General features: G+C 50.5%; 6 protein-coding genes across 6 annotated transcripts; 3 read left to right on the top strand and 3 right to left on the bottom strand.

The window, feature by feature from the left end:
- Positions 1 to 988: 988 nt before the first annotated feature.
- N7473_005476 (kleisin alpha) lies at positions 989 to 2796 on the bottom strand (the record flags this gene model as incomplete). Its single annotated transcript, XM_057151416.1, has 2 exons — positions 989 to 2467; positions 2533 to 2796. 2 exons carry the CDS (start codon positions 2794 to 2796, stop codon positions 989 to 991), a joined length of 1743 nt encoding a protein of 580 aa, XP_057009221.1.
- Positions 2797 to 3785: 989 nt separating this feature from the next.
- On the top strand, positions 3786 to 7632 carry pmr1 (Ca(2+)/Mn(2+)-transporting P-type ATPase PMR1). The gene is made up of 3 exons (XM_057151417.1): positions 3786 to 4218; positions 4336 to 6820; positions 6882 to 7632. Exons 1-3 carry the CDS (start codon positions 4108 to 4110, stop codon positions 7454 to 7456), a joined length of 3171 nt encoding a protein of 1056 aa, XP_057009222.1. The 5' UTR covers positions 3786 to 4107; the 3' UTR covers positions 7457 to 7632.
- A 435-nt stretch (positions 7633 to 8067) lies between these two features.
- N7473_005478 (uncharacterized protein) lies at positions 8068 to 8964 on the bottom strand (the record flags this gene model as incomplete). Its single annotated transcript, XM_057151418.1, has 1 exon — positions 8068 to 8964. The coding sequence occupies one exon, from the start codon at positions 8962 to 8964 to the stop codon at positions 8068 to 8070; it is 897 nt and encodes a 298-aa protein (XP_057009223.1).
- Positions 8965 to 11225: 2261 nt separating this feature from the next.
- N7473_005479 (uncharacterized protein) lies at positions 11226 to 12182 on the top strand (the record flags this gene model as incomplete). Its single annotated transcript, XM_057151419.1, has 1 exon — positions 11226 to 12182. The coding sequence occupies one exon, from the start codon at positions 11226 to 11228 to the stop codon at positions 12180 to 12182; it is 957 nt and encodes a 318-aa protein (XP_057009224.1).
- A 4373-nt stretch (positions 12183 to 16555) lies between these two features.
- N7473_005480 (ammonium transporter) lies at positions 16556 to 19832 on the top strand. Its single transcript, XM_057151420.1, has 3 exons — positions 16556 to 17556; positions 17665 to 17996; positions 18072 to 19832. The coding sequence occupies exons 1-3, from the start codon at positions 17445 to 17447 to the stop codon at positions 19317 to 19319; spliced, it is 1692 nt and encodes a 563-aa protein (XP_057009225.1). The 5' UTR covers positions 16556 to 17444; the 3' UTR covers positions 19320 to 19832.
- Positions 19833 to 21075: 1243 nt separating this feature from the next.
- Positions 21076 to 23640, bottom strand: N7473_005481 (Golgi transport complex subunit COG4; the record flags this gene model as incomplete). The annotated part of the gene is made up of 3 exons (XM_057151421.1): positions 22393 to 23640; positions 21806 to 22340; positions 21076 to 21734 (listed from the first exon to the last, which is right to left on the bottom strand). The coding sequence occupies exons 1-3, from the start codon at positions 23608 to 23610 to the stop codon at positions 21076 to 21078; spliced, it is 2412 nt and encodes an 803-aa protein (XP_057009226.1). The 5' UTR covers positions 23611 to 23640.
- Between the last annotated feature and the right edge of the window lie 95 nt (positions 23641 to 23735).

The raw sequence follows: 23735 nt of genomic DNA on the forward strand, positions 1-23735 counted from the left end.
GTTTACGCATCGCAATATTATTGGGGGCACTTTTGAGTGCCATATTCGTGGGACGCAGAAGTTGGGAGAATGACGCTGTGCTGCCAACTGTCAAGGGAAGTGCTTGGATCAATTCGTTTAAAAGATGGTGGATGCGACTGATCCTTGGCCAGTCGGGTTTAGGGTTGATGATCAATGGCATGTCAGACTGGAATAGAGGGTATAATGGACTGTTTCTCTTTAGAGCTTTTCCACGTGTAGTGCGACTAGGGGTACTAACTCATATATGACTAAATACTCAGTCATACTCAATCTTGATCCTTGCTATTGTAGATCCCTTCTGCTCATTGTTCCACGAAACAAATGGATGGAACAGTAATTGATGCTAAGGGTGCCCCGTATAGTCAAGATGAGGAAGGTTTCTTTGTTAATATTCCGATAGAACCTCGTGGCCGCACGTGCCAGAAACTGCCATGCATGAAAGTCTCCCACGTGGCAGAACTGACCGACTAACGTTCTCGGCGCAGACGCATGTTGTCGAATGTAGAAGTACTCAAGTTTATACATCTAAAATAGATGGCTTCGATTACAGTTGAGGATGTTGCTTGTTTAAAGAGTTGGCTATGTTCGATTAATAACGCTACACTACTTCAACACGAGCCCGTTCAGCAATTACACTCCAACGTAGCAATCAGACAAACGGGTAGAATCGGAAGCACCCAAGAACGAAAAAAGCAACACCCATCAGAATAATACAGGAGTCGCCAAAGCCCCATTTCACCATCCCAATCCAGAACTCCATGATAGACATCCAACGCGGTACAAAACCGCATGGCGATCCCGAAAAAATGATCGGATCTTCCAGAAACCCATAGACCGTCCCAAACTCAGCTGTACATGAATGGAAAACGTGCGCCAATATATCCCAATTTTTACCCAGTCCGTGCAAGGCATGATCAACCATGACAAGACGGGACGAGACGAGATATGAATACTCTTTTTTGTTTCTTTACAGAAGCTGGGACAGTTGGCTCATGGCACCGCCGGCGTTCTGCTCAGCCCAAGAGCCCCAGAGAGCCTCCTTGCCGCGGATCTTGATAGTAGAGCCGATGGACTTGGAGCCCTGTTCAACCTTGACAGCGTCCTTTGTGGCCAGCACCAGGACCTCGAAGAACATCTTCGTGGCATCGGCCTTGCTAGAGCGCTGCTCTGGAAGAAGGTCCTGGAACACGACAGCCTTCTTCTGCTCAGTGGCGGAGACGTCGCCAAGGCAATCGCGCAGGATGTGCACGGCGTGCTTGGTGCCGATCGAAACGGGTTCGGTGTCAATGGGGCGAATAGTGTCGTCCATGTCTTCAATAGAGGCGCTCATGCCATCATCACTCATGGGTGCGGCATCGACGATGCCATCATCGCCAGGGAAGTCGATCTCAGAGTGCAAGTTCAGACCAGTGTCAAGACCAATGCCCTCGTCGGTGACAAGAGCCTCGTCCTCGCCAATCTCCAATTCAGGAACATCAGCAGCCGCTTCCATGTCAGAAATGCCGCTATCACGCTTACGCTTGAGCTCGCCAGCTTTCTTGACGTTATCCAGAGACAGAAGTTCACGCAGCTCGGGGGCCCAGCCATGGCTGCGCTCCTCGCCAAAGATGCTAGAGACAAAGTTACCGTTCTGTTGGCGAGTCATCAAAGTGAGAAGAACAGGGTCACGAGGCAAGAACGAAGAGCGTTGCATGATAGCCGAGCGATCAGCCTGGATGGCCTTGACCTCCTTGGAAGAGTAATGAGTCTCCTTGTCGGCGACGATGACTTTTTGGCGCTTAGCACGCTGGGCGTGCTTCGTGGTTCGAGCCTCAACATCTTGAGTGGCATCACGGTTGAGCTCCTCCTCGAGCAAGTTCATCTGAGCAGAGCCGGCGTCGGAAAGCGGGCTTTCGGTGTCACGCGCAAAGCGGCTTTCTGGGCGTGGTGTCTCGCCGCCAAAGCCAGTATCGTCACCGAAATCCATGGGGCCGTCATCCATAAGCGGGTCATTGATGTTATCGGAAGCAGGGTCAAGCTCTTCAAGCGGGGCATCGGTAAAATCAAGGACCAGGTCAACGTCGTCGTGAAGTTTGCCGGCATCACTGAATTGATCCTCCTCCATAGTACGAGCGGGGGGAGCATCACGACCAATTTCAACGCTGTTGTCCATCCCAAGAGGAAGCTCATCCTCTCCGAGGTCCAGGTCAACCAAGGAGGGGTCTTCGAGACGACCAGGCTCCTGAGACATGGAACGACGGTAACTGCTATCAGGCAGAAGCTGGCTGCCGAAATCCATGGCACCCGGTCGCTTTCCTTCCAAATCGAGGCTCAGGTTCTGCGGAAATAGCAGAGAAGTATCAAGATTGGTGAAAAGGTCGGACTCGGTCAGCACATCGGGCAGGGTAATGCCACCCGGTGCGACAACAGTTGTCGTCAAGTCATTGTTGTTTGTGAGGCGGAAGGCCTATATTGCGACAGGTTAGTCAGGTCTTGATATCAAGGACTTTGGGTGTCGAGTCAGTTACGTACCATTTTAATTTTCATCAATGCTTCGTTACAGTCGTCCAATAGATAACGCGCCTTGCGGCTGTAAATACGCACAACACCCAGCAGCAGCTGGCCACTCAGTCGCAGAGCCATGGGCGCTTGACCCTGGTCGACAATGGCGCTGACACTGCTCTCAATGTCGGACTGAAGAATGTGCGACTTGGACAGTTTGCGCTCGATGTTGGCAGACAGCCAGACGCGGGCCAGCGGCCCCGTCTTGGACAGGAGGGTCTCGGAATAGAACATAGCGCGTGATGATACACCAAAGAACTATGAACAAACGAGCAGCACACCAAGAGGTGGAGAGATCAAAGCCCGCCCGGCGCGGGGTGAGGGCGTAGCAAGGGTTTGACGCGCTGTGGAAGCCGGGGAAAACAAAGGGTCAGGCGGCTTGCTTGTGGTCGGCCCTGATGTGATATCGAGCTAGAGGTAGCGTGGAACAGATGCGACAAAAAATCTAAGACAAAAGAATAGGTCGCGTTGGGAGTCACGTCCAAGATGGGTCACGTCCAAGATGGGGCGCGATGGATAAGTTGGCAGAGTAACGGGAGAGGAAGATGCGCGTCGAGTGGGAATCAGGCGTCGAGGAAGTCAGGTGAGCCCAGCCTCTTTGGGGGGGGGGACACTTATGTTAGGCAGTTTGGGAATTCGAGGGGGCTGGGGGTGCCTTGGAAACGAGGAATGCACAAAGGTTACGTAATGGCCACACTGCCAAGAGATGAGGTAATCACATACTCAGGCAGCCCGGACTCTCCGGCATCAAACAAGAAGTATATGAAAATACATATCGACATGATTCAACCTTAGAATATATTGAACTCTTATTTTAAGGGCCAACACGGTTTTAGTAAGATCCGATTTCAAGTAGGTCATTACCTTAAAGCCGGTCAATAACATTTTAAACCGTATTCTAATACTCCCATCAAAACTATCTAATGCCAACAAGAAATCCTACCTTAAGAGTAATCTCGACGGTCAGCATATATGGGCATCTATGTCTAGGTTCGATCGGTCATCAAATGCCTAAACTATCACTCGAGATAGAGGAAATATCACAGGCCTGGCCACATCTCTGCCATGCTCCATATCAGTCACGTGACTATTCTGTCTGAAAGTCGGGAGATGAAACCTTCGGATTAACTCTCTCTCCGACAGGACTAAACTACATTTGGTAAAGCATCAGCATGGACTTGGCCGCTTCCAGCGCCGAACAGTTCAGTGCTAGCGAAGTTGGCGATTCTTTGGCGAGGCTCAACATTGCAACGACTTCTCCTACTATCCTCTTTCAATTCTTCTCTATACTTTATCGTTGCTATTTCGCCTTTAGCCTCGTTGATCATCCGACTTGAAGCAACCACTTGTCGCCAGTCGGTTTCCTTCTAGCCAGTCTAGCCCCCCGTCTCAAAGCTACTGCCAGATCGCATCTCAAGAACGTTGACCCGCAACTCCCAATTTCGATCCAGACGGGATGCAAAGTGCCCTACGATAGATTCGGCGCGTCGCTTATCTTCATCCGTTCCCCCTTTCCCTTTCTTTCTTTCGGTCAAAGCATGAGAGATGTCAAGGTCCGCGACACCTGCGTTGCCTCTGCATAATGCACCAAACTCCGACTCTCCGCGTCCCTCCTCCACCACCCCATTAGGGATCCGGCCAGATGCGCCTTCATCGGTATGTCCCCGACTCAATTGCTATCGACTGTTTTCAATATGCTTCCTCGGGATTCTGTCCGCGATGCGATCAATTGGTCTTTCTTCCGCCTCTAACTTTGCCCATTCTCTGTTCTAGGCCTCAACCTCCACATACTCGTGGCTTGAACCCCATGAAACCGCCGAGAGACTACATACATCCCTATTACATGGCCTGACCCCGGCCGAGGCAGAGGTGCGCCTCGCACGCGATGGCCCCAATGAACTCCCCCATGAAGAGCCAGAGCCCCTATGGCTGCGGTTCCTCAAGCAGTTCAAGGAAACTCTCATCCTTCTCCTCCTCTCCTCGGCCGGTATATCGTTTGTGATGGGCAATTACGATGATGCTTTGAGCATCACTCTCGCAGTCACCATTGTGGTCTCGGTCGGCTTTGTCCAGGAGTACCGATCAGAGAAGTCCCTGGAGGCGTTGAATCGTCTTGTCCCGCATTTTGCCCACCTCATCCGTGATCTTCCTTCCACGGCCACTGCAACTGCGGAGCCATCCGTTGCTGGAGTAGAACTGGAGGAATTGAAGATCAAGAGCCCCGGCGCAGCATCTGCTGCCATCAAGGCATCCACCACCGTTCCCGCGGCTGATTTGGTACCTGGGGATCTGGTACTTTTCTCCACGGGTGATCGCATCCCCGCCGATATACGAATCACTGCCGCAACTGATCTCACGATTGACGAATCGAATTTGACTGGTGAAAACGAACCTGTCGTCAAGTTCTCTGCTGCACTCCACCATCATCACAAGAACCTCCACGTTCCCAAGGCCATTAGTCCTCCTCGCTCGCCATTTTACGATGCCCCCGCCTCCGGTGCTGTCGGTGCCGATGTTCGCCTTAATGAACAACACAATATTGCATTCATGGGAACACTCGTCCGCTCTGGGTATGGCCAGGGTATTGTTATATCTACAGGTGCGAAGACGGAATTCGGAAGCATCTCGGCTTCTTTGCAGGAAATCGAGAGCCCTCGAACTCCTTTGCAGCTTTCCATGGACCGTCTTGGTCAAGAACTGAGCTATATCTCGTTCGGTGTCATCGGCTTGATCATGGTTATTGGCCTCTTGCAGGGGCGTAAGCTCCTCGAAATGTTTACTATCGGTGTCTCTCTCGCTGTTGCGGCTATTCCCGAAGGTCTGCCCATCATCGTGACTGTCACTCTTGCTCTTGGTGTTCTGCGGATGGCCAAGAGGGGGGCGATCATGCGCCGACTGCCTAGTGTTGAAACTCTTGGCTCGGTCAACGTTGTCTGCAGTGACAAGACCGGTACTCTGACCATGAACCATATGACTGTTACCAAGATGTGGCATTTTGATAGCGATGAGCCCTTTGAGGTTCAGCGTGACACGACTTCTGTTTTGGCGCCAGGCCCTGCGGCGCGTACTATTCTTCGTGTTGGAAACATTGCCAACAATGCTCGCCTCTCTCGAACCCACGCCAATTCCCCGGCCAGTGCATCCTCCGCAGCTGTGCTTTCATCTACTCTAGACAGAAACTCGACCGCTGTGAAGAGTCGTTGGGTCGGCCAGCCTACGGATGTCGCTATCTTGGATCTATTGGATGTGCTGGGAGAGGACGATGTCCGCGAACGAATTAGTGCTCGTGTGTCTGAGACGCCATTCAGTTCCGAACGAAAGTGGATGGGTGTTATCATTGGCACCCACCACCCTGGTGATTCCGATGTTGCCTATATCAAGGGTGCCATGGAACAGGTCTTGGCTCGTTCAGACACTTATTTGACCAAGGATGGCCGCGAAGTCATTCTTGACGAGCCCCGCCGTAAGGTCATTCGCGAAGCCGCAGAGCGGATGGCCAGCGAGGGTCTCCGAGTGCTTGCTTTTGCCAGCGGAGCTGTCCGAAACCCCTCTCGAGGTATGAGAGGTTTTGGCAGCCGATCTGGTACCCCCACCTCCAAATGCAGCAGCCCGGCTGATGATGATGATCGCTACAATGGATTAACCTTTGCTGGCCTTGTCGGTATGAACGACCCGCCTCGCAAGGATGTGCACAAGTCTATCCGTCGTCTTATGGCGGGCGGTGTCAGAGTCATCATGATCACCGGTGACGCTGAAACCACAGCCGTTGCCATTGCCAAGAAGCTTGGGATGCCAGTCAGCGAGTCCGCAAACGCGCGCTCGGTCATTCGTGGTGATGAGATTGATCATATGAGTACTGGCGAGCTTGCCCAGGCCATTGCAACCACCTCGATCTTTGCCCGTACGAGCCCGGACCACAAGATGAAGATTGTGCGTGCGCTCCAGTCTCGTGGAGACGTCGTTGCCATGACTGGTGACGGTGTCAACGACGCACCCGCTCTGAAGAAGGCTGATATTGGTATTTCAATGGGCAAACTCGGCACCGATGTTGCGAAGGAGGCTGCCGACATGATCTTGACCGATGACGATTTCTCGACTATTCTCCGGGCTATCGAACAGGGCAAGGGCATTTTCTATAACATTCAAAACTTCATCACCTTCCAGCTCAGTACCAGTGTGGCTGCTCTCAGTCTTGTATTGTTGAGTACTACGCTCGGGTTCAAAAATCCTCTCAATGCCATGCAGATCTTGTGGATTAGTGAGTTTCCTACCCCTGTGTACACTTCATCTTGATCCGCTTTGCTAACTCATTCTTGCAGACATTCTCATGGACGGCCCACCAGCACAGTCTCTTGGCGTTGAGCCCGTTGACCCCTCGATCATGAACCGTCCCCCTCGTCCCAAGCACGCCCGTGTTCTTACCCGACCTCTCATCCAGAGAGTTCTCACCTCCGCCTTGGTCATCATGCTTGGCACTCTCGCCATCTACATTCACGAGATGGGCGACGCCACCGACGGTCAACCCCTTGGCAAGCGCTCCAGGGTTGTCACCGCCCACGACACTACCATGACCTTCACCTGCTTCGTCCTCTTCGACATGTTCAACGCACTCACCTGCCGCAGCGAAGGCAAGTCCGTCCTGCGCGGCGAGCTTCCCCTCTTCGGCAACAAAATGTTCAACTATGCCGTACTGGGTTCGCTAGCCGGTCAGGCCTGCGTCATCTACCTGCCCTTCCTGCAGCGCGTTTTCCAGACCGAGGCGCTTGGCTTCGGATCGCTGTTCAAGCTGGTCTGCCTTGCCAGCTCAGTGTTCTGGGTTGACGAGGCCCGCAAGTACCTACATGCACTCCGCCGCAGGCGCGGTCTGGGTGCTGGGTACAGTGTCAATGTATAATGTGTTTCATTGGAGGTCTTTGATGGACACATCCTAGATGATGTCCTGGTGGATGACTTGTAATTTGAATGGATTGATAATCCTTATACATAATAGAGTTTTTTCTGTGTGCATTAAGCATTTTTGGCTGGGTACCTGCATTGTTGATTTGATACGTACATGAATGAATACAGATGCTTCAAATACGTGCCTCTCTTTGCAAAAGATCCTATCATGCCGGGCTATCAAAGCATGCCAGGTCTTTCATAAGAGGCTTGACCACATTTTCTAGTACAGCAGCTTGGAACTCATCACTTTCCACGTTCATGTGTCTGGTTCCAGCTCATACTAAGCACTGGCTGACAACGTTGCAGTATCTCATCCCGCTCTGGCCATACACGCTTTCCAGACAGCGATTTGCTGTCAACAGTAGTCCAGCTATTTCGTCACCGGCGGATTCCTGGGGATTCTGTAGTAGTGACATGGGTCGACACAAGGAGAGCTCAATCAGAGCTAGCCCGAGCTGGAAAAGAGTCTCATTGCAGATTTGAGACGAGCGCAAGGACCTTTCAACCGCTCCCGTATTGACTAATTTTCGGGTCAAAGAAGGGTAGCGAATAGCCTCCGCAAGACTAGCGGCGTTCTTCGATATTGAGATATCGGCGGAGCTCAGCTCTCTTGAAGCCAGTTGCCTTGGAGCCAGTTGCCTTGGAATTGGAGCAAAGTACTGACAATTTTGCTGCTAAGTATAAGCGATCTCTTCTGGAAAAATCAAAGCCGCCATCAACGGATGGGAGGAGGTGAGATGATTCTCGGAGAAGCTCTTCAAGGGACTGGGAGTCTAGCCGTCCCTCGTCGCTTTTGAGCACAAGTAGGTCATGCCTGTATGAACCGTCGCTGAGATAGCCAAGAGGTTGTTGATTGCCACGAGATGTCACATATCGAGCAAGTGCATTGCACATATCGGATATCTGTGAGGGGGAGATCTGATGGCTAGGATCCCTGCAGAATGACGATCCAGTCGAGATAGACGGTTGAGAGAAGCCCTGCTGTGAAGCAGATGAAATTGTCTGCTGAGCCGATTGAATCTGTGTTGAGGATTGGACATGCGCTGGGAATTGAATCTGTGCTGGCTCGATAGCGACCTCATGCCATTTCGATATCGTAGCGATCATGGAGCCTGATGCTGGCGCTGTGAAAACCAACCGAAATCGTACTTTCTCTACCTCGTCGCATCTATTCACTTCCTGATCAAGAACGAATCGGGTTGTATGGACATTGCGAAACGGATATCTCCAGAATCTCTCCTGAGTGAGAGTTTCATGGATGCTGCTCACCACCTTTCGAATCATTTTGTATTGCTGAACCGTTTGGATTGCGTCTGGTCTTGGCATTTGTCGAGTCGCATTCCGGTAAACAGATTGCTCGATGAGCGATCGGAGCATGCCGTTGTGACCATCCATCTTGCGAAACAATTCCGCATATATACTTTCTGACAGGATCGTCTTGACTTTGCGAATTTGATGCATTGTGACTGAGGTTTGGAGGTAGGATGACTGACGAACCAAGTCTGTTAGTTATCAATTCCACGCTTTACAAACACCGTGCTATTATTTACGGATCCTGGAAGATTGACTCCCAATTTCTCAGCAAGCTCTTGCAAGATGTGGTTAGCTTGCTCCAAATTACTACAAAACGCAGTGTAATCACACCCAAGTTTATCTTTAAGCTTCTGCTGCACAAGTCCATCTTGCCACAGTGGATGATGTGGATTTGTCTCCAGACTGGAGATCTGATCTTGAGGAACAATACCTTCGAAGGCCATTTTGATCGCTTTGAATCAACTTGGATCGTTGGCCACCTAGGAAGCGCCGCATGGTGTTCTAGGTATCTTCGATACTTTGCTTTCTTCAGTGTCATCACAGTATCGATGCCTTTTATGTAAATGTCTAATTGCTTTAGGACTAGAGGTAAGATTACCAAAACGAGCCCTGCGATCTCAGCCCCAGAGAGCATCTTGTAGCGCAAGAGGTATCTCTTTGATTTATTCCTGCCAGAACAACCCCTTTAGGACAACTCATCTACCCTGCAGACAAAGAGCCGCATTCCACGTCAGAGGGCTCACCGCACCTGAAAGGTATAAGACTGCAAAGATTAGATCTCAAGCTCAACTTTCGAATAGCGTGGAGCTTCTTAATCCCTGAATTGGTACTGAGAGCTTGCCTTTCTTGAGATCTGCAAACGCTATGAACAACCCAGCTCTCCCAGAGAATATTTCACCTTGTTTTCTAGAACAGAAGGTGTCATCATCCGGCGCCCCATTTTCAATTGCAAGAGAAACACTAGACCCCTATTATCCTCAAGTATATCATCCGCTCGCTTTTTCCCATGAATTCAAGTCCTCCCTCCACCCTGCCGAGGGATGCAGCTTCAAAGTTGATTACTCTCAAGTCAAATCCGATCCATTCGTCCAGTACCTCCTACTATTCCACTCATTTTCCCGATGAAGATCCAAGATTGTACCATCCCTCTTCGATTATATTCACACATGCGACTTTCTGCCTTTATTTATTCCGAGAGTTATTGAATTCCGAAACCCTTGTCAATGTTGGGCGAAATGTGCCACTTTCGAGATGGAAAGACGAGCTTGGACGGCTTCGTATCTGGTGTTCCAGCACAGGGGTGTACCTGGAAGGCGACTCGACGTTGGATTATCGGATCCGTGATTCTCCGCACCTCAAAGATCCGGTTGTGAGACAGCTGGATCAACTTCGCCGTGCTCTTCGAGACTTACAAAGTATTCCGGAAATGCTTCAAGCGAGCGATTCAGATACTGAATCCGAGGAGGAAAGTACTTGAGGACGAAATCCAAGAAACGTATTCCGATCTCCTGGGTATTGTCAGTGGGCTGTTCGACATTGCCATTATGATACAGAAGCCAACTTTTCACAATCTCCTTTCTTCGAACGGGGGTGTTGTTTCTTCCTGGCGAGATAATGATTGAAATATTGTACGTGGCAAGTATCCCCATGTCAGAGCGGAGATCACAGATCGTCTGAGCTCCGCCATAATCCCGGTGTCGAGCACTCTTAACAAGCCGCGAGGAGAACTCTCGAAAGCTAGATGCTTTTCAGACTCTGAGTAACACGTATTTCGCATCGTCAAAAGGCATTGTGAGAGGATTCTTATGTGAGCAAGCATCATCAGACGTCGCTAGGTTCGAGTCCAACACCGATGAGACGACTGCACATTCTTATGACACACCTACTGAGGGTTTTCAACTGGTCTTACCACCGAGTCAGACCTTCGATGGGGCTGCATTTGAATGTCCATTATGTTTTTTCCATGATGGATGCTACCAACCAGATGTCCTGGCTGCACCACCTAACGCTCGACCTTTTGCCCTACGTTTGTATTTTCGAGAATTGTGATACAGCAGACTTCCTCTACAAAACGAAAGATGAGTGGTGGAGTCATTTGCAAACCGTACAGTAGTTTTCGTATTCAGTTTGACCTCACACTCTTTACACTTGATTCCCGGAAAAGAAATCCCAAATATGCAAGTTCTGATTGGATGTTATTTTAAGCACTTGATCTAGACCGCTTTCTACAATATTCTACGTATCTTACAATACACATTCAATATCAGAGGTCATGTAATTTACACGAAATTGGCATACACCCGCAACCTGTCTCCCCCTCTTTTCCTTTCAAGACAATCAGCAACAACTTCTCCGCGCAACGGCTTCAACCCTCTCCGATAGTTGAAACAGTCTCGAGCTTTGGAAAAATGGCCGCTGCAGGTGTATACCTTCACGATGATTATACGGTTGGCTTAGTTTGTGCCCTTCCGCTGGAACTTGCTGCTGCTACTGCCATGCTAGATGAAATCCATGCCGACCTACCTACACCTCCTGTTGATGGCAATATCTATACTCTCGGGAAGATAGGTGTTCACAATGTTGTCATAGGCTGCTGTCCTCCCGGGTCATATGGTACAACCTCAGCAGCTATAGTGGGTGTCCATATGATATCTTCCTTCCAGTCAATCCGGTTTGGCCTGATGGTGGGAATCGGAGGTGGAGTTCCTAGCACGCAAACTGACATTCGGCTGGGAGATGTTGTTGTGAGCATGCCAGCAAGTCATTATGGGGGCGTTGTGCAATATGACTACGGCAAAACAATTTATGAGGGCAAGTTTCAGTACTCTGGTACCTTAAATAAGCCTCCTCATGTGCTGCTTAGAGCGGTTTCGAGCCTACGAGCAAAGCATGAGAGTGACTACAGCCAGATTCCGGCCTATCTTTCTGAGATGGTGACCAAGTATCCACATATGTCCAGTTTTACATACCCTTGGGAGCAGCAAGATCAACTTTTTGAGGCACATTACGATCATATTAGCTCCAATGTTATATGTGCCGATTGTGATAGAAAAAGAGTTATCCTTCGCCCTACTCGAGATACAGAAGAGCCAGAAATTCATTATGGCCTCATCGGATCGGGCAACCAGGTGATAAAGCACGGCCCTACCAGAGACAGAATAGCCCGCGAGCTTGGAATACTCTGTTTTGATATAGGAGCTGCAGGTCTAATGGACTATTTCCCATGTCTTGTGATTCGAGGAATATGTGATTATGCGGACTCACACAAGAATGCAGGGTGGCAGAGGTACGCAGCAGCAACAGCCGCTGCCTACGCCAAAAATATCCTCGCTGTCGTCCCTGAGTTTGGAGATTTGAAAGTGTGATTCTTCTAGCTATACATAAATTAGATGTCGGTCCCACATTCATTAACTGTTTTGTACTGTAGCCACAAGCAAAACTTCTTTCCAGGACTATATGCTTGTAGAGGCTTTCAGAATTGACAATGGAACGCTGAATGGTCTGCCCGCTCGTTTAGGTCACAGAATTAAATCGGGCCTCGAATCGTCTTTCTCGGGCTCCCTGGCCCGTCGCTCAGGTTGACATTGAAATGTACTTAAGCACGGCCTTGCTCTACACTTCACTGCATGTGCCGAAATAATCTATACTTTCGACACATCACACAATACCCTTGGATACGTCTCAATGCCCGAGAAAGAAGTGGGAAAACGATAAGTGTAAGCAACCCAGCAGATCGTTCCGGATCTAGGTGTCGAATTGTCCTCTCCACATGATTTGCGGTTTATTCTCAAACAAACTGGACGGGGATGGCTTCAAGGCAGACAGCGCGGCGTATGGGCTGACACACTATCCAGGGGTTGACACGTAATCTGAGTTGTGTTCCACGTTTCATGTTCGATAGATTGAGATACAAGATAGGCGTGATATCAGGGCCAACTTCTTCTCGAAATCCTCTGTAAAAACTAATCAGGATACCTGGATTGTCCATGCAAGCTTGCTGGTGAGCTATGCTGTCTTTGAGACTGGCAACCAATGAGACGCGCCAAATGATACATGGAGATACAAAGTTAATACCATTCCCAACCAGGATGGGCTCTTTTACAGCGTAAGCACAGCCAAGGCGAAAAACAGGCAGACGATCACCCGGATCGCCAGATCTCCCGAAAGTCGCTAGGAGATTCGATTTATCATTACCGACTGATTACAGCACGTGCCGGTATGTGGTATGCTCATTACCCCTTTAAGTCGAAAGAGTGTGGGGTCAAACTGAATTCGAAAACTACTGTACATGACTTCAAACATGTTTCCCCGGAGCACCAAAATTGCCCTCTATGCCTCCAGACTTTCACCATGAGTTACGATGTTGAATCCCATATTGCAAGACATCTCGAGGGCCTCGCCATATTTTCTATACCTTCACATAAAATAGTTGATAAAAAAGATCTCCGGGGGGAGTTCTGCCGGAGAGGAAACCTCTTTGACTGTCAACCCTGACGTTACTGAATCCTCGGGACCCTTTGGGCCTCGCCATAACATCGGAGAGTTAGCGCTTTCCTATCCAGACCTACTTTTTTTGGACTATTCTAATCTCATCACAGACGGCCTAAATACCTCAAGTGCAGATGGAGCGGGTGTACCAACAATGGCCCATTCAGCACAACCGCGACTCTCCGGCACCATATCACGACAACCCACATCTCCCCCAAGATTCACAAGTGTCCTATGTGCGGCAAGAGCTTCAATCGAATAGACAATATGAACATTCATATGCGTGCTATTCATGGATCTACATGATCTTCAGAGAATAAACGAATGGCCCTCGATCTGTGATTCTCCCAATCCATGGCAGAGTCTCTGCTGTTCAAATTCTTAGGCATTCTGGTGGACTTCTTCCGAGATTAGGGAACCGAAATTAATCAAGATTCACTCAATCAAATACTTTCATGTGGCATTCATCCAAAATATGGAGTTTGTTTCAGCCAGTCTAGTATATCAAATGACAGGCCAAGGCCATGTATGACCATTTGGTTATAGGATATGAAAGAATAGAAGTTTGATTACTCGGTACGAATTACAGAGCTACGATTGAAGGCCAGAATGCCCTCTTGGGGGCTCAGGGCTCCGATCTCAAGCGAGAAACGTCTATCATGCATCTCGAGCACAGATCAAGGTTTCTGAGGCCGATTATGGCTATCAAGACAGTTTTCTGGGAAGGAAGCTGAATTGAATGTCCCTATCCTTAATATAACGTACAGTTTACCTCCACTCTTATCAGAGACCAATGCCTCGTCTACGCAAATTCTGAAAAGAAGCGAGCTACCAGTAATCACTCACTATCGAACCATCTACAGTACTAAATACAGTAGTAGTAAGCATAAGGTCATCTAGATAATCCCACAGCCCCCACTTAGTTCGACTACGCTTATGGATGCTCGGAGTCTCGGGAGAATGGAGTCACGCTACAGAGTCACCGCTAGGCTCTAGCAAAGGGGCTAGAAGGGAGTCTAATGCACGTTTAAAATAGCGGCATGATCCACGAGGGAGGTGGATAATAAGATGGTTAGACTAAGAACTAGGTAAGAGCTGGGGGTAGGGACAGGGGATGATGGAATGACGTCGAGATGCATCTTGAAGAGACCATAGTAGAGCAATTTGAGTCACTGAATATCTGCTTTGGACTGTTTTCACTATGTACGTATTGAGTTTTCTTTTTCTGTTTTCTTGACATGGCATTTACTCATGGATTGAATTTCGTGGACAGAATGAAGAGTGGAATTTGGACACTGCGTCTCGCAAACTGATATTGCCCGTAATATTATATCGGGGCCAAGCACGTGGAGTAGAGAGTCTGTGCGAATGGGTCGGACTGTGTGATATTCACTTCTTATTTAATTCTATCTGAAATGCATGCTGGAGAAGGGTCTCGATCCCTTTGCAGATGGAAAACTACTTATGTACGGTGTACTCCGTTACAATAATATTCTGTGGTCTCGTGAAAAAGATAAGGTGAGGCTACGATAAGGCCCGGACCCTCTTCTTACCAAGACAGCGGGCCCGGGGGGCCGGGCCCACGGGAACGGGATCGATGACTGTTGGTTGTTGATTTGAACGGGTTACACAGAGAGAGAGAGAGAGAGTGATGATTTCATAGTTTTTTAAGATTGTGATAATTAAGTATTTGGGAGATTTACATGTGACAATAATAGTCCCGTATAAGAGTATATTCTCCATCAATAGTCAGGGTCCATCCCCACGTCTCACATGTCTCGCATGTCAGACACCTGGGGAAACAAGGGAAATGAAATCATCCATAACCCATCCACTGATTATTCCCGGTCGCCTGCAGCCCGAACATCGGCCCCCATGCCCGAGACATCCCGAGCCGGAAAATATCGGGGAACCCAGTGGCAACGAACTGTCTTCTTATCTGGAGCCAATCAGAGTCCCTGTTTCATGGTTGAGTCTATCTTTCAGACTAGTCCCAAAGGAGTTACACTCTGGCCCCACTTAGCGGCCGGGTGGCAAGTGTTTATCTGCAACCAATCAGAGAACAATGATAGGGTCGACGTTCGTCCAATTGCTGGCGGGGGATAGCGACCTCTTTTTTTCACGAAAAGTAATTGACGAAATTGGCTGACGGGATTTGAGAAGGAAGAGAGGTGCGATAAGCCTAAGCCACGCTGGGGCCTCTGAGGAACTTTGGGTACGCAACAAGTTAGAACGGAATGATTGTCACTCCCGTATTTCTGGACAGCGGCAGCCAGCAGGAAATGCTCCTCCAGCGAATGCCGCCAATAAGCCCTGGATCCTGCTACTTGGGACTACTCCTAGGGACGTGGGTTTTCCACGGAGATGTACGGAGTACCCTTCATTTACAGGGGGGAGGTAAGCACGATAGCGATAGCGATAGAGATAAGACTTTTCCCTGTCGGACAGTGGCATTCTTCTTGATCGTGATAGGAAGAATAGATAGTAGATAGTGTAGATAGAGGAGGACACGATTCCGGGGAAAGTAACGTGCAGCCCGCCTGTCTCAGGCATATATAGGACCCCTTTTCGTCCTGCAGAATTGGGGGGATTGGGGGGGATTAGAGGGGGGTTAGAGGTATGAATGATAACCCCAGGTCTTCTCGAGTATACAGTACATACTACTACTACTTTGTAGTAGTCGTTCTAATCTCCAGAGGCTTGGCAAATTCTCTCCTCTTTCTCCCCCAGGACGTTTTTCTTTCCCCAGAGTTTTAGATTGCATCGCTTGCCGAGCTCAGGGCCCGTTCATCTTTTACTCTGCCGGTCACCGGAGCATCGAATTGGATATTTCTTCTGCTTTGGATACGATATGCACGACTGCAAATTGCCTAATATGGGTTACTAACGTACTTTGGTCCATTAACCGTTCCAGCCCGGCCGTAAAAAGTGGACAGAGCCAAGGCTCATTTGATCGGAGCGGGACCCATGGACGAAGGCAAATTTTGACTTGAGACCCCGTCGCCACTCTGGGTAGTGGACAGAATTGTCATTTGTCCCATTGGGCTCTGGATTTCTGATTTCTGGGTTTCTGATTTCTCTTTTTTTTGACCCTTGCGGCCAACGGAGCCGGGGACCCATTTCATGATGATGATGGTGATGATGAGGAGATCAAAAAAGAGAGAGAGAGAGAGAAAGAGAGAGAGAACAACAATACATGAATCTTTATTATTATTATTTTCCAAGCTGATTAAATCAAATAGAAAAAAGGGATTCTAATTCAATTCTACAATTTCTACCATATTGTATGAAGTGTATAGATCCCAGATCCCAGATTCCAGGTTTATCTTGGTTATCGGGAATTATCCCATTGCAGTTGTCATCCGCTCACCTCATCAGTTTTCTTTCCTTTTTCCTCTCATTTTCCCCCCTTAACCGCGCCTCCCCACGAATTTTAATTTACAGACTGCAGTGTGTGAGTGAGCTTCCTCGGAGATTTCAGATCGCCTGATCGCATTTTCTCCTCCAATTGAGCTAGTCTCGCGTGGTCATTCTCTTTATTCCAATCTCCAGCTACGCCTGTTATCGCCCTGCCGAATTGCTTTTTCTTCAACACGCTAGACTCGTGTGGTCCGATTTCAGGCCCAAGTGGATCCTTCTCCGTCTGGTGTCTGTCGATCCGAACTTATCGGCCTGGGTGGACTCGAAGTTTCGCGTTTGGCGACTCACCTTCAAACGGGGCTGAACGCCCTCCGCAAAAAAAACTGACTGGTGGCCCTGGTCTCCTTCCAGAATCTCCCGACCTGATCGGATTACGGACTACTTATTATAATATTCTTTTGCCCACCTCGTGGCGACTCTTTTTCTCCCAGTCCCCTCTTTCTCGCCTTCTTCTCCACACCCTCCGCTCCGATCTTCGCTAGAGGTTCTTTAGATCTCCAGTTCCCAATTCTTCTTTCTTACTCTCTTCTCTCTCCTCGACTATCTCCTCGCCTGCATTTAACATCCACATACACACATACTTCCTTCAGACGACATCCATTTCATACTTTCGTGTCACGCTTAGCGCCCTCGAAGCTTCCGAATTAATACCCAGGTTACACGCTCTCGACCAACCCCCGTCACACGAGCTCGCCTGAGCTCTCCCAGCGGCGCCCGTCATGTCGTTCAACGGGAAATCCGCATACGCTCCCGACTATGCCTCCTACAACTGGGTTGGCGCTCCCTCCAACTATGAGCTGTCCACCAATGCCGACCTGGGCGGGGATTCCCGTACGTTATCTACATGCCCTCCATTCCTCCCTCGGTGGCAATCATGACCATTCCGGCGATCATGACAAAATAATCAACATAAACTCACCATGTCCATTTTTCCTACAGGCACCGAAAATCTGAACAAATGGTTCCAATCCGGCGACCAGGCCTATATTATTGTGGCCTCGGCCATGGTCTTGGTCATGGTTCCCGGTCTGGGCTTCCTATACTCGGGCTTGGCTCGCCGTAAGTCTGCTCTGAGTATGATCTGGGCTTGTATGGCTTCCATGTCGGTTATTACCTTCCAATGGTACTTCTGGGGTTACTCGCTCGCCTTCTCCACCACTGCCACCAACGGATTTATCGGAAACTTGCGCAACTTTGGCCTGATGAAGACGCTCGCGGATCCTAGCCCTGGATCACCATTGATTCCTGGCTTGCTGTTTGCATTCTACCAGGTAGGAAGAGACCAGAATCCTGGCTCGCGTGAGCTGCAAGGGAGTCTTGTTTACTGACATCCATCTCCTCAACAGATGCAATTCTGTGCCGTCACTGCTGCTATCGTCATGGGCGCCGTCGCTGAGCGTGGTCGTCTCCTCCCCGCCATGGTCTTCACTTTCATCTGGGCCACAGTCGTCTACTGCCCCCTCGCCTGCTGGGCCTGGAACAGCAACGGCTGGGCCTACAAGTACGGTGTCATGGACTACGCCGGTGGTGGTCCCGTCGAGATCGGCTCTGGTTTCACCGCACTCGCATACAGCATGGTCCTTGGCCGCCGCCAGGAGCGTATGATGCTCAACTTCCGCCCTCACAACGTCTCCCTCATCCTCCTCGGTACCGTCTTCCTCTGGTTCGGCTGGCTCGGCTTCAACGGTGGTTCGGCCTTTGGTGCCAACATCCGTGCCACTATGGCCTCCTGGAACACTAACCTCACTGCTGCTTTCGGTGCGATTACCTGGGTGCTGCTTGACTGGCGTCTGGCTCGCAAGTGGTCCATGGTCGGCTGGTGTTCCGGCACTATCTCCGGTCTCGTCGCTGCCACCCCCGCGTCTGGTTTCATCTCGCCCTGGGCCAGTGTCATTCTCGGAATCGTCACCGGCATCGTTTGCAATTACTCGACCAAGATCAAGTACTGGATCCGCATTGACGACAGCATGGATGTGTTGGCTGAGCACGGTGTCGCCGGTATCATCGGCCTCCTCTTCAACGCTTTCTTCGGTGATGACGCCATCGTCGGCCTGGACGGCGTCAACGTCGGCACCGGTGTCGGCGGCTGGGTCATCCACAACTGGAAGCAGCTGTACATCCAGATCGCCTATATCGTGGCCACCGCCGCCTACTCCTTCGTCATGTCCGCCATCATCGCCTACGCCATCAACGCCATCCCCGGCCTGAACCTGCGCGCCTCCGAGGAGGCCGAGCTCCTCGGTATGGACGACGACCAGCTCGGCGAGTTCGCCTACGACTACGTCGAGGTCCGCCGTGACTACCTGGCCTGGACTCCTCAGAAGCAGGACCAGCTCGAGGATGGCCATGAGATTCCTGCCGCTGATCGCTACGGTATCGGCGAGCACTCTGAGATGATGCTTGAGGGACAGGCTCCGCACGGCGAGATCAGTCAGAGCTCGCGCGGCGGCAGCGAGGGCGATATGCATCTGCACGAGGTGAAGATTGCACCTGCTCCCAGACAGGTTGCCGAGATGACGAGCCCACACATGCATGCGCCCCCTCCAACGGATACGCCTGTTGTGTTGAAGCCTGTCGATGAAAAGTCCGATTAAGCACTGCGCTTGCATCTGCATCTCTACCTTTTGCATTTCCACCACCTCTTCCTCCTTGGACCTTCTCATCCCATCTCGCCCTTGATTTATTTCTTTCGCATTGTTCGATATCCCTCTGAGCGTGTTTCTTTCTTCGCACAAAAGGCCTGGGGCCTTTTCTTTTTCCACCCACCTACAACTACAAACCCTCTATCCTCCTCGACATCACCTGTATAACCTACAACCTATTCCACCTACCTACCCTCGAACCGACTTGACCATTGCCTATCACCCACCATATTTACTCCCTCCGCCACACCTCTTCCTCTTTCTGCCCATCTATCCATGTTCTTCAAGCAAATGTCGTTTATTCTTGTTCCGGCGCCGATGGTGTGTATATATTCGGTGTCTAGTGAGTTCAATTCTGATTATGAAGTTGGCTTTTTTTGGATTATTCGTTTTCTTTAATTCTGAGTTATGTTTCTGGTGGTGGTTGATTGGTTATATTGCAGTATAGAGAATCGATGTTAGACCTTTTTCCTTTCGGAACATTTCCATTTTTCATGGTTTGTAGACTTTCCCCTCGCTCTGGTATGTGAACCTTGTGATCCTGGGAGGGAGTAAGGTAGTAATAGAAGATTAGGTAGATGGCTAATGGCTTGAACGCTGCCATCTTTATGAATTACTCCAATGTCTTGGAAAATGTACTATCAGCGAAATTCAAGTTCAGGTCCACTCTGCTACGCTAAAATGCATTCTTGTCTTCTACCCAATTCATACGTCATGGGTTGGCCAGCGCCGTGTCGTGTCTCTGATAATTGGGTCGTAATGTGAATGGGTTGTACTACTCTAGGATTCTTGATCTTGTGTACTAGGTCAAAGCCTCCAGTCGAAGCTGTAGGTACGGATCAATTCAACCCAAGGTATGGGTGGAACATTGAAGACTTAAAACCCTCGCAAACAAAAATCCGAGAAAGGCATATCCTCCACTCCATGAATCGGACCCTCAATCTCCACTTCACCATATATACATCTCACCGTTCTCACGCTGTACTTCCCATTTCCCCGCCGGCATCCCGAAGGGCTTCATCATGACACCAACCCAACAGATAACACCCCTATACAACAGCCCATTTCTTTCAAACCCCTCAAAATTAACATCATTAGAATGCCCTAACTTAGGAGGTCAGAATGATACAAATAAATAAGAAATCTAAAAAAGATAACCGCAGAATTTAATCTGTCTCCCCACCCACCCAACCCCAGCACCCACCCGCTGCCCAGCCGAGCTCCACAGAAGCTTCACGGCACACTAACCAGACAGCCGGCCATCGAATTGTTTAGATACGGCTACCAGAGCAGCTTCGCGGGACTTTCGGACCACTAGGCTTCCGGCGAGGGCTGGAATATTGGGTTTGAATCCAATTATAACCTCTCTTGATGATGATGACATTATCCACAAGCCTCCCCTCGATCTTGATCTTTTGTGACTCCTGTTCTATATCACGGTCTATTTTATACTATCGAATTCCGGGTATGGATCAGATCAACGAGATTGAGATACTAATGAAGGAATGGATTGATGCCCATCAAGGTCTATCTTTTCAACTGGGATATTCGAGTGCCTCTATTCGAGATACATGTTGATTGGAAAGATCTTGAATAAGTTACATAACAGCATTCTTGCCATCCAGATACAACTGCCCAACTGAAAAGACAATGGTATTTATGTATAATGCAAATGCAAATGCAACACAATGCTCAAAGGTGTATTCAATCAACCCCTCCTAACCATTCCCCTAACTCTAACTCTCTCCTCCCGACTCAACTTCTCCACAACTTCCGCAGCCTCCTCACCCCGCAAAACCTCATCCCACTCATCCTCATCCATGCCCATCACAAGCGTCATCTGCACACACCTCGCAAACGCCTCACGATGACGATACCGTCCGGGGGCACCCGCACCAGCACCATACCCCACGTCCGCGGCGGCATTAACAATACCCGCGACATCACGCTCGAGCCGGGCCGCGCCCAGCGCGTTGATACGGCCCTGGTACGACCAGAGACGTTTCTCGAGGAGGCGCGCAAAGTACGCCACCGTCACGGTGAGTAGGCGGTCGAAGGCGGGGACTGTAAGGATGCGGGCTAGTGGGAGGAGGAGGTCTGTCCAGCCGGCGGCGAAGCGGGGGCGGACAAGTTCCTTGCTGCTACCGTCTGCGGGGTCGTAGTCATCGTGGGGTGTTGGGTCCGAGGTATCGGACGGATGATACTCGATGTCGCGGAAGGCGTCGGCGAGGAGAGGGCGGAGTCGGTGTTTGATCACGTTGTTGAAGACGACTTGGATGCCGTCCGAGAGGAGGTCTGCGACCTTGGCTTCGAAGGATGTTGCTAGGGAGTGCAGGGTTTGGGCGACGTGGAGAGCGGAGGATGGAGCTGGGAAGATGGAGCGGAGGTGCTCAGTTACCAGGGTTGATTGGTCGGGTGTGGTGCCCTCAGTGGATGACGGGAGAGGTTGTTTAGAGCCGGAGTTGTTCTGGACGATTCGTCGGATATAATCGACGCCGAGGTCGAGGTTGTTGATTTGGACGAGGAAGGCGACGATGGTTTGTTCGGGGGTTGGGCGCCTTGGACGGGCGCGCGGGGGTAGCATTCGTCACGCATCTTGCGTTGGGTCATGCCGATGAAGTCGGAGCCCAGGACGCGGGAGAGTGTTGGGACCACGTTGGTTACAACGGCTTCTTGGGAGGTTGCGAGGGACTGTTGTAGTACTTTGTTGACAATATACATGATGTCGTCGACGGCCGAGGTGATATGGGGCGGATCTGCCTTGAGTGGGCGTTGGAGGTTCAATGTCAGGCCAGATGGTGACTCGTCGAGCTGGAAGGCCTTTTCGACAGAGCGACGGAAGAAGAAGGTTGTCATGGCGTTGAATGGAGAGACTAGCTTGTCGTTGACCTTGCGTGCCAGAGAAGACTCCTGCAAGAAAGCAGGCAGTGCAAATCTTTCGTCATCTTTTTGATCTTGGTCATCACCTGGGGCCTGATTTGCGGGTCAGTATTTGCCCTGTGTATATACTGGAGCTTGCACTTACATTGCAGGTATCCGCCAAGAATCGACAGTATAGAGACCACCGGCCAAGCATAATAGCCATCTCATTCAGGATCCCGTCAATCTCCTTCATATCCACGCCCTCGTCCTCAGTCGGTGCAGTCACACCAGCGGCGGGAGGGTGGCCTGCCCTCTGCGCCGGGAGGAAGCTCTGCACCAAGAAGGTGAATGCATAAGATTTGATATCCATCAGCTTGCGATCCACATGCCGCTCATCACTCCAAGTGTCGAGGATGATGCCACCCTGCACGTCCGCTTCAACCTGTAGCCGCTCAATAACCCGGCCCATCTTCCGTGGACCATAGTGCCGCTCCACCAGTCCACCATGTCCATCAATAATTTGGGCCATATGTTCAAAGAGCTTGGTCAAGGCATTGGCATAGAAGAAGCCATCCTTGGCCTGAGACCCGTAATCCGCATTGAGGTTGCTGCGTGCTCGCGCCGCAACGCCCTGGCAGACATAGCGCCCATAGACATCCAGGCCAACCTCAGACCGGCCGATCAGCGGGAACAGTTTGAAGAAGCGGGTAATCTTTGCCCCGTCGTTCTCCTTTACGGCCTTGTCGAATTCCCGAAGGAAGAGCCCACACAACGATTCCGCCGCATTATCCAGAGTAACACTTGGCGGGTCAGGCACCTCCGCGGTTGGAACCATCTCCGCAGCAAATGTCCCATTGACCACAGCTGGGGGAACCTGTGCCGCCCGATGTAGATAGCTAGCAGCCGTCTCCCAGTCCTGGGAAGCACCCATTGACCCCGCCACGCCCAATGCACACGCCTTAAGCTCCGCAACCTGCTCCACGACCTCCAGTGTAGCCTTGACCCTCGCCTGCTCCAGATCCAGTCGTCGCACGGCGCTGGAGATACGCTCAGCCGTGCTCGCAGCTTCGGAGAGCATACCATGGCTGATCGATCGGGTGGTATTTGTTTGGGTTCCGATGTGCGCGCGCATCAAATCCAGTCGGCCCAATTCCCGAGACAGGTCTTTCTGCGACATCACCAGGGCATCTAGCCGAGCTGTCACGGACGCTTCTTGGCTGTGCAGACGGGAGAGCGCGGCTTTGATCTCCGCCACGGAGCTGGCATTGAAAACATCGGTTCGCGGGGGTTCGATTGCGGGGCTCAATTGTCCCGATGATGATGACGGTGATGGTGACAAGGTATGGCCATTTGCCTGGATAGGCGGCTGTGATACCGCCATCCTGGAAAATAAGGGTGCTTGGGGTCGTTGCGACCAGGAGGCTTGAAGAGTGGTTAATTGTTGATGCCAACTACGCCAGTTGGAGGCAGCCAAGTGGGGGCGGTGAGGCTCGGGGCTTTTTTTTC

Source organism: Penicillium subrubescens (genome assembly GCF_028828155.1).
Source record: "Penicillium subrubescens strain IBT 31985 chromosome Unknown utg000004l_segment0_segment0, whole genome shotgun sequence".
In the NCBI taxonomy this organism is placed as follows: Eukaryota; Fungi; Ascomycota; class Eurotiomycetes; order Eurotiales; family Aspergillaceae; genus Penicillium; species Penicillium subrubescens.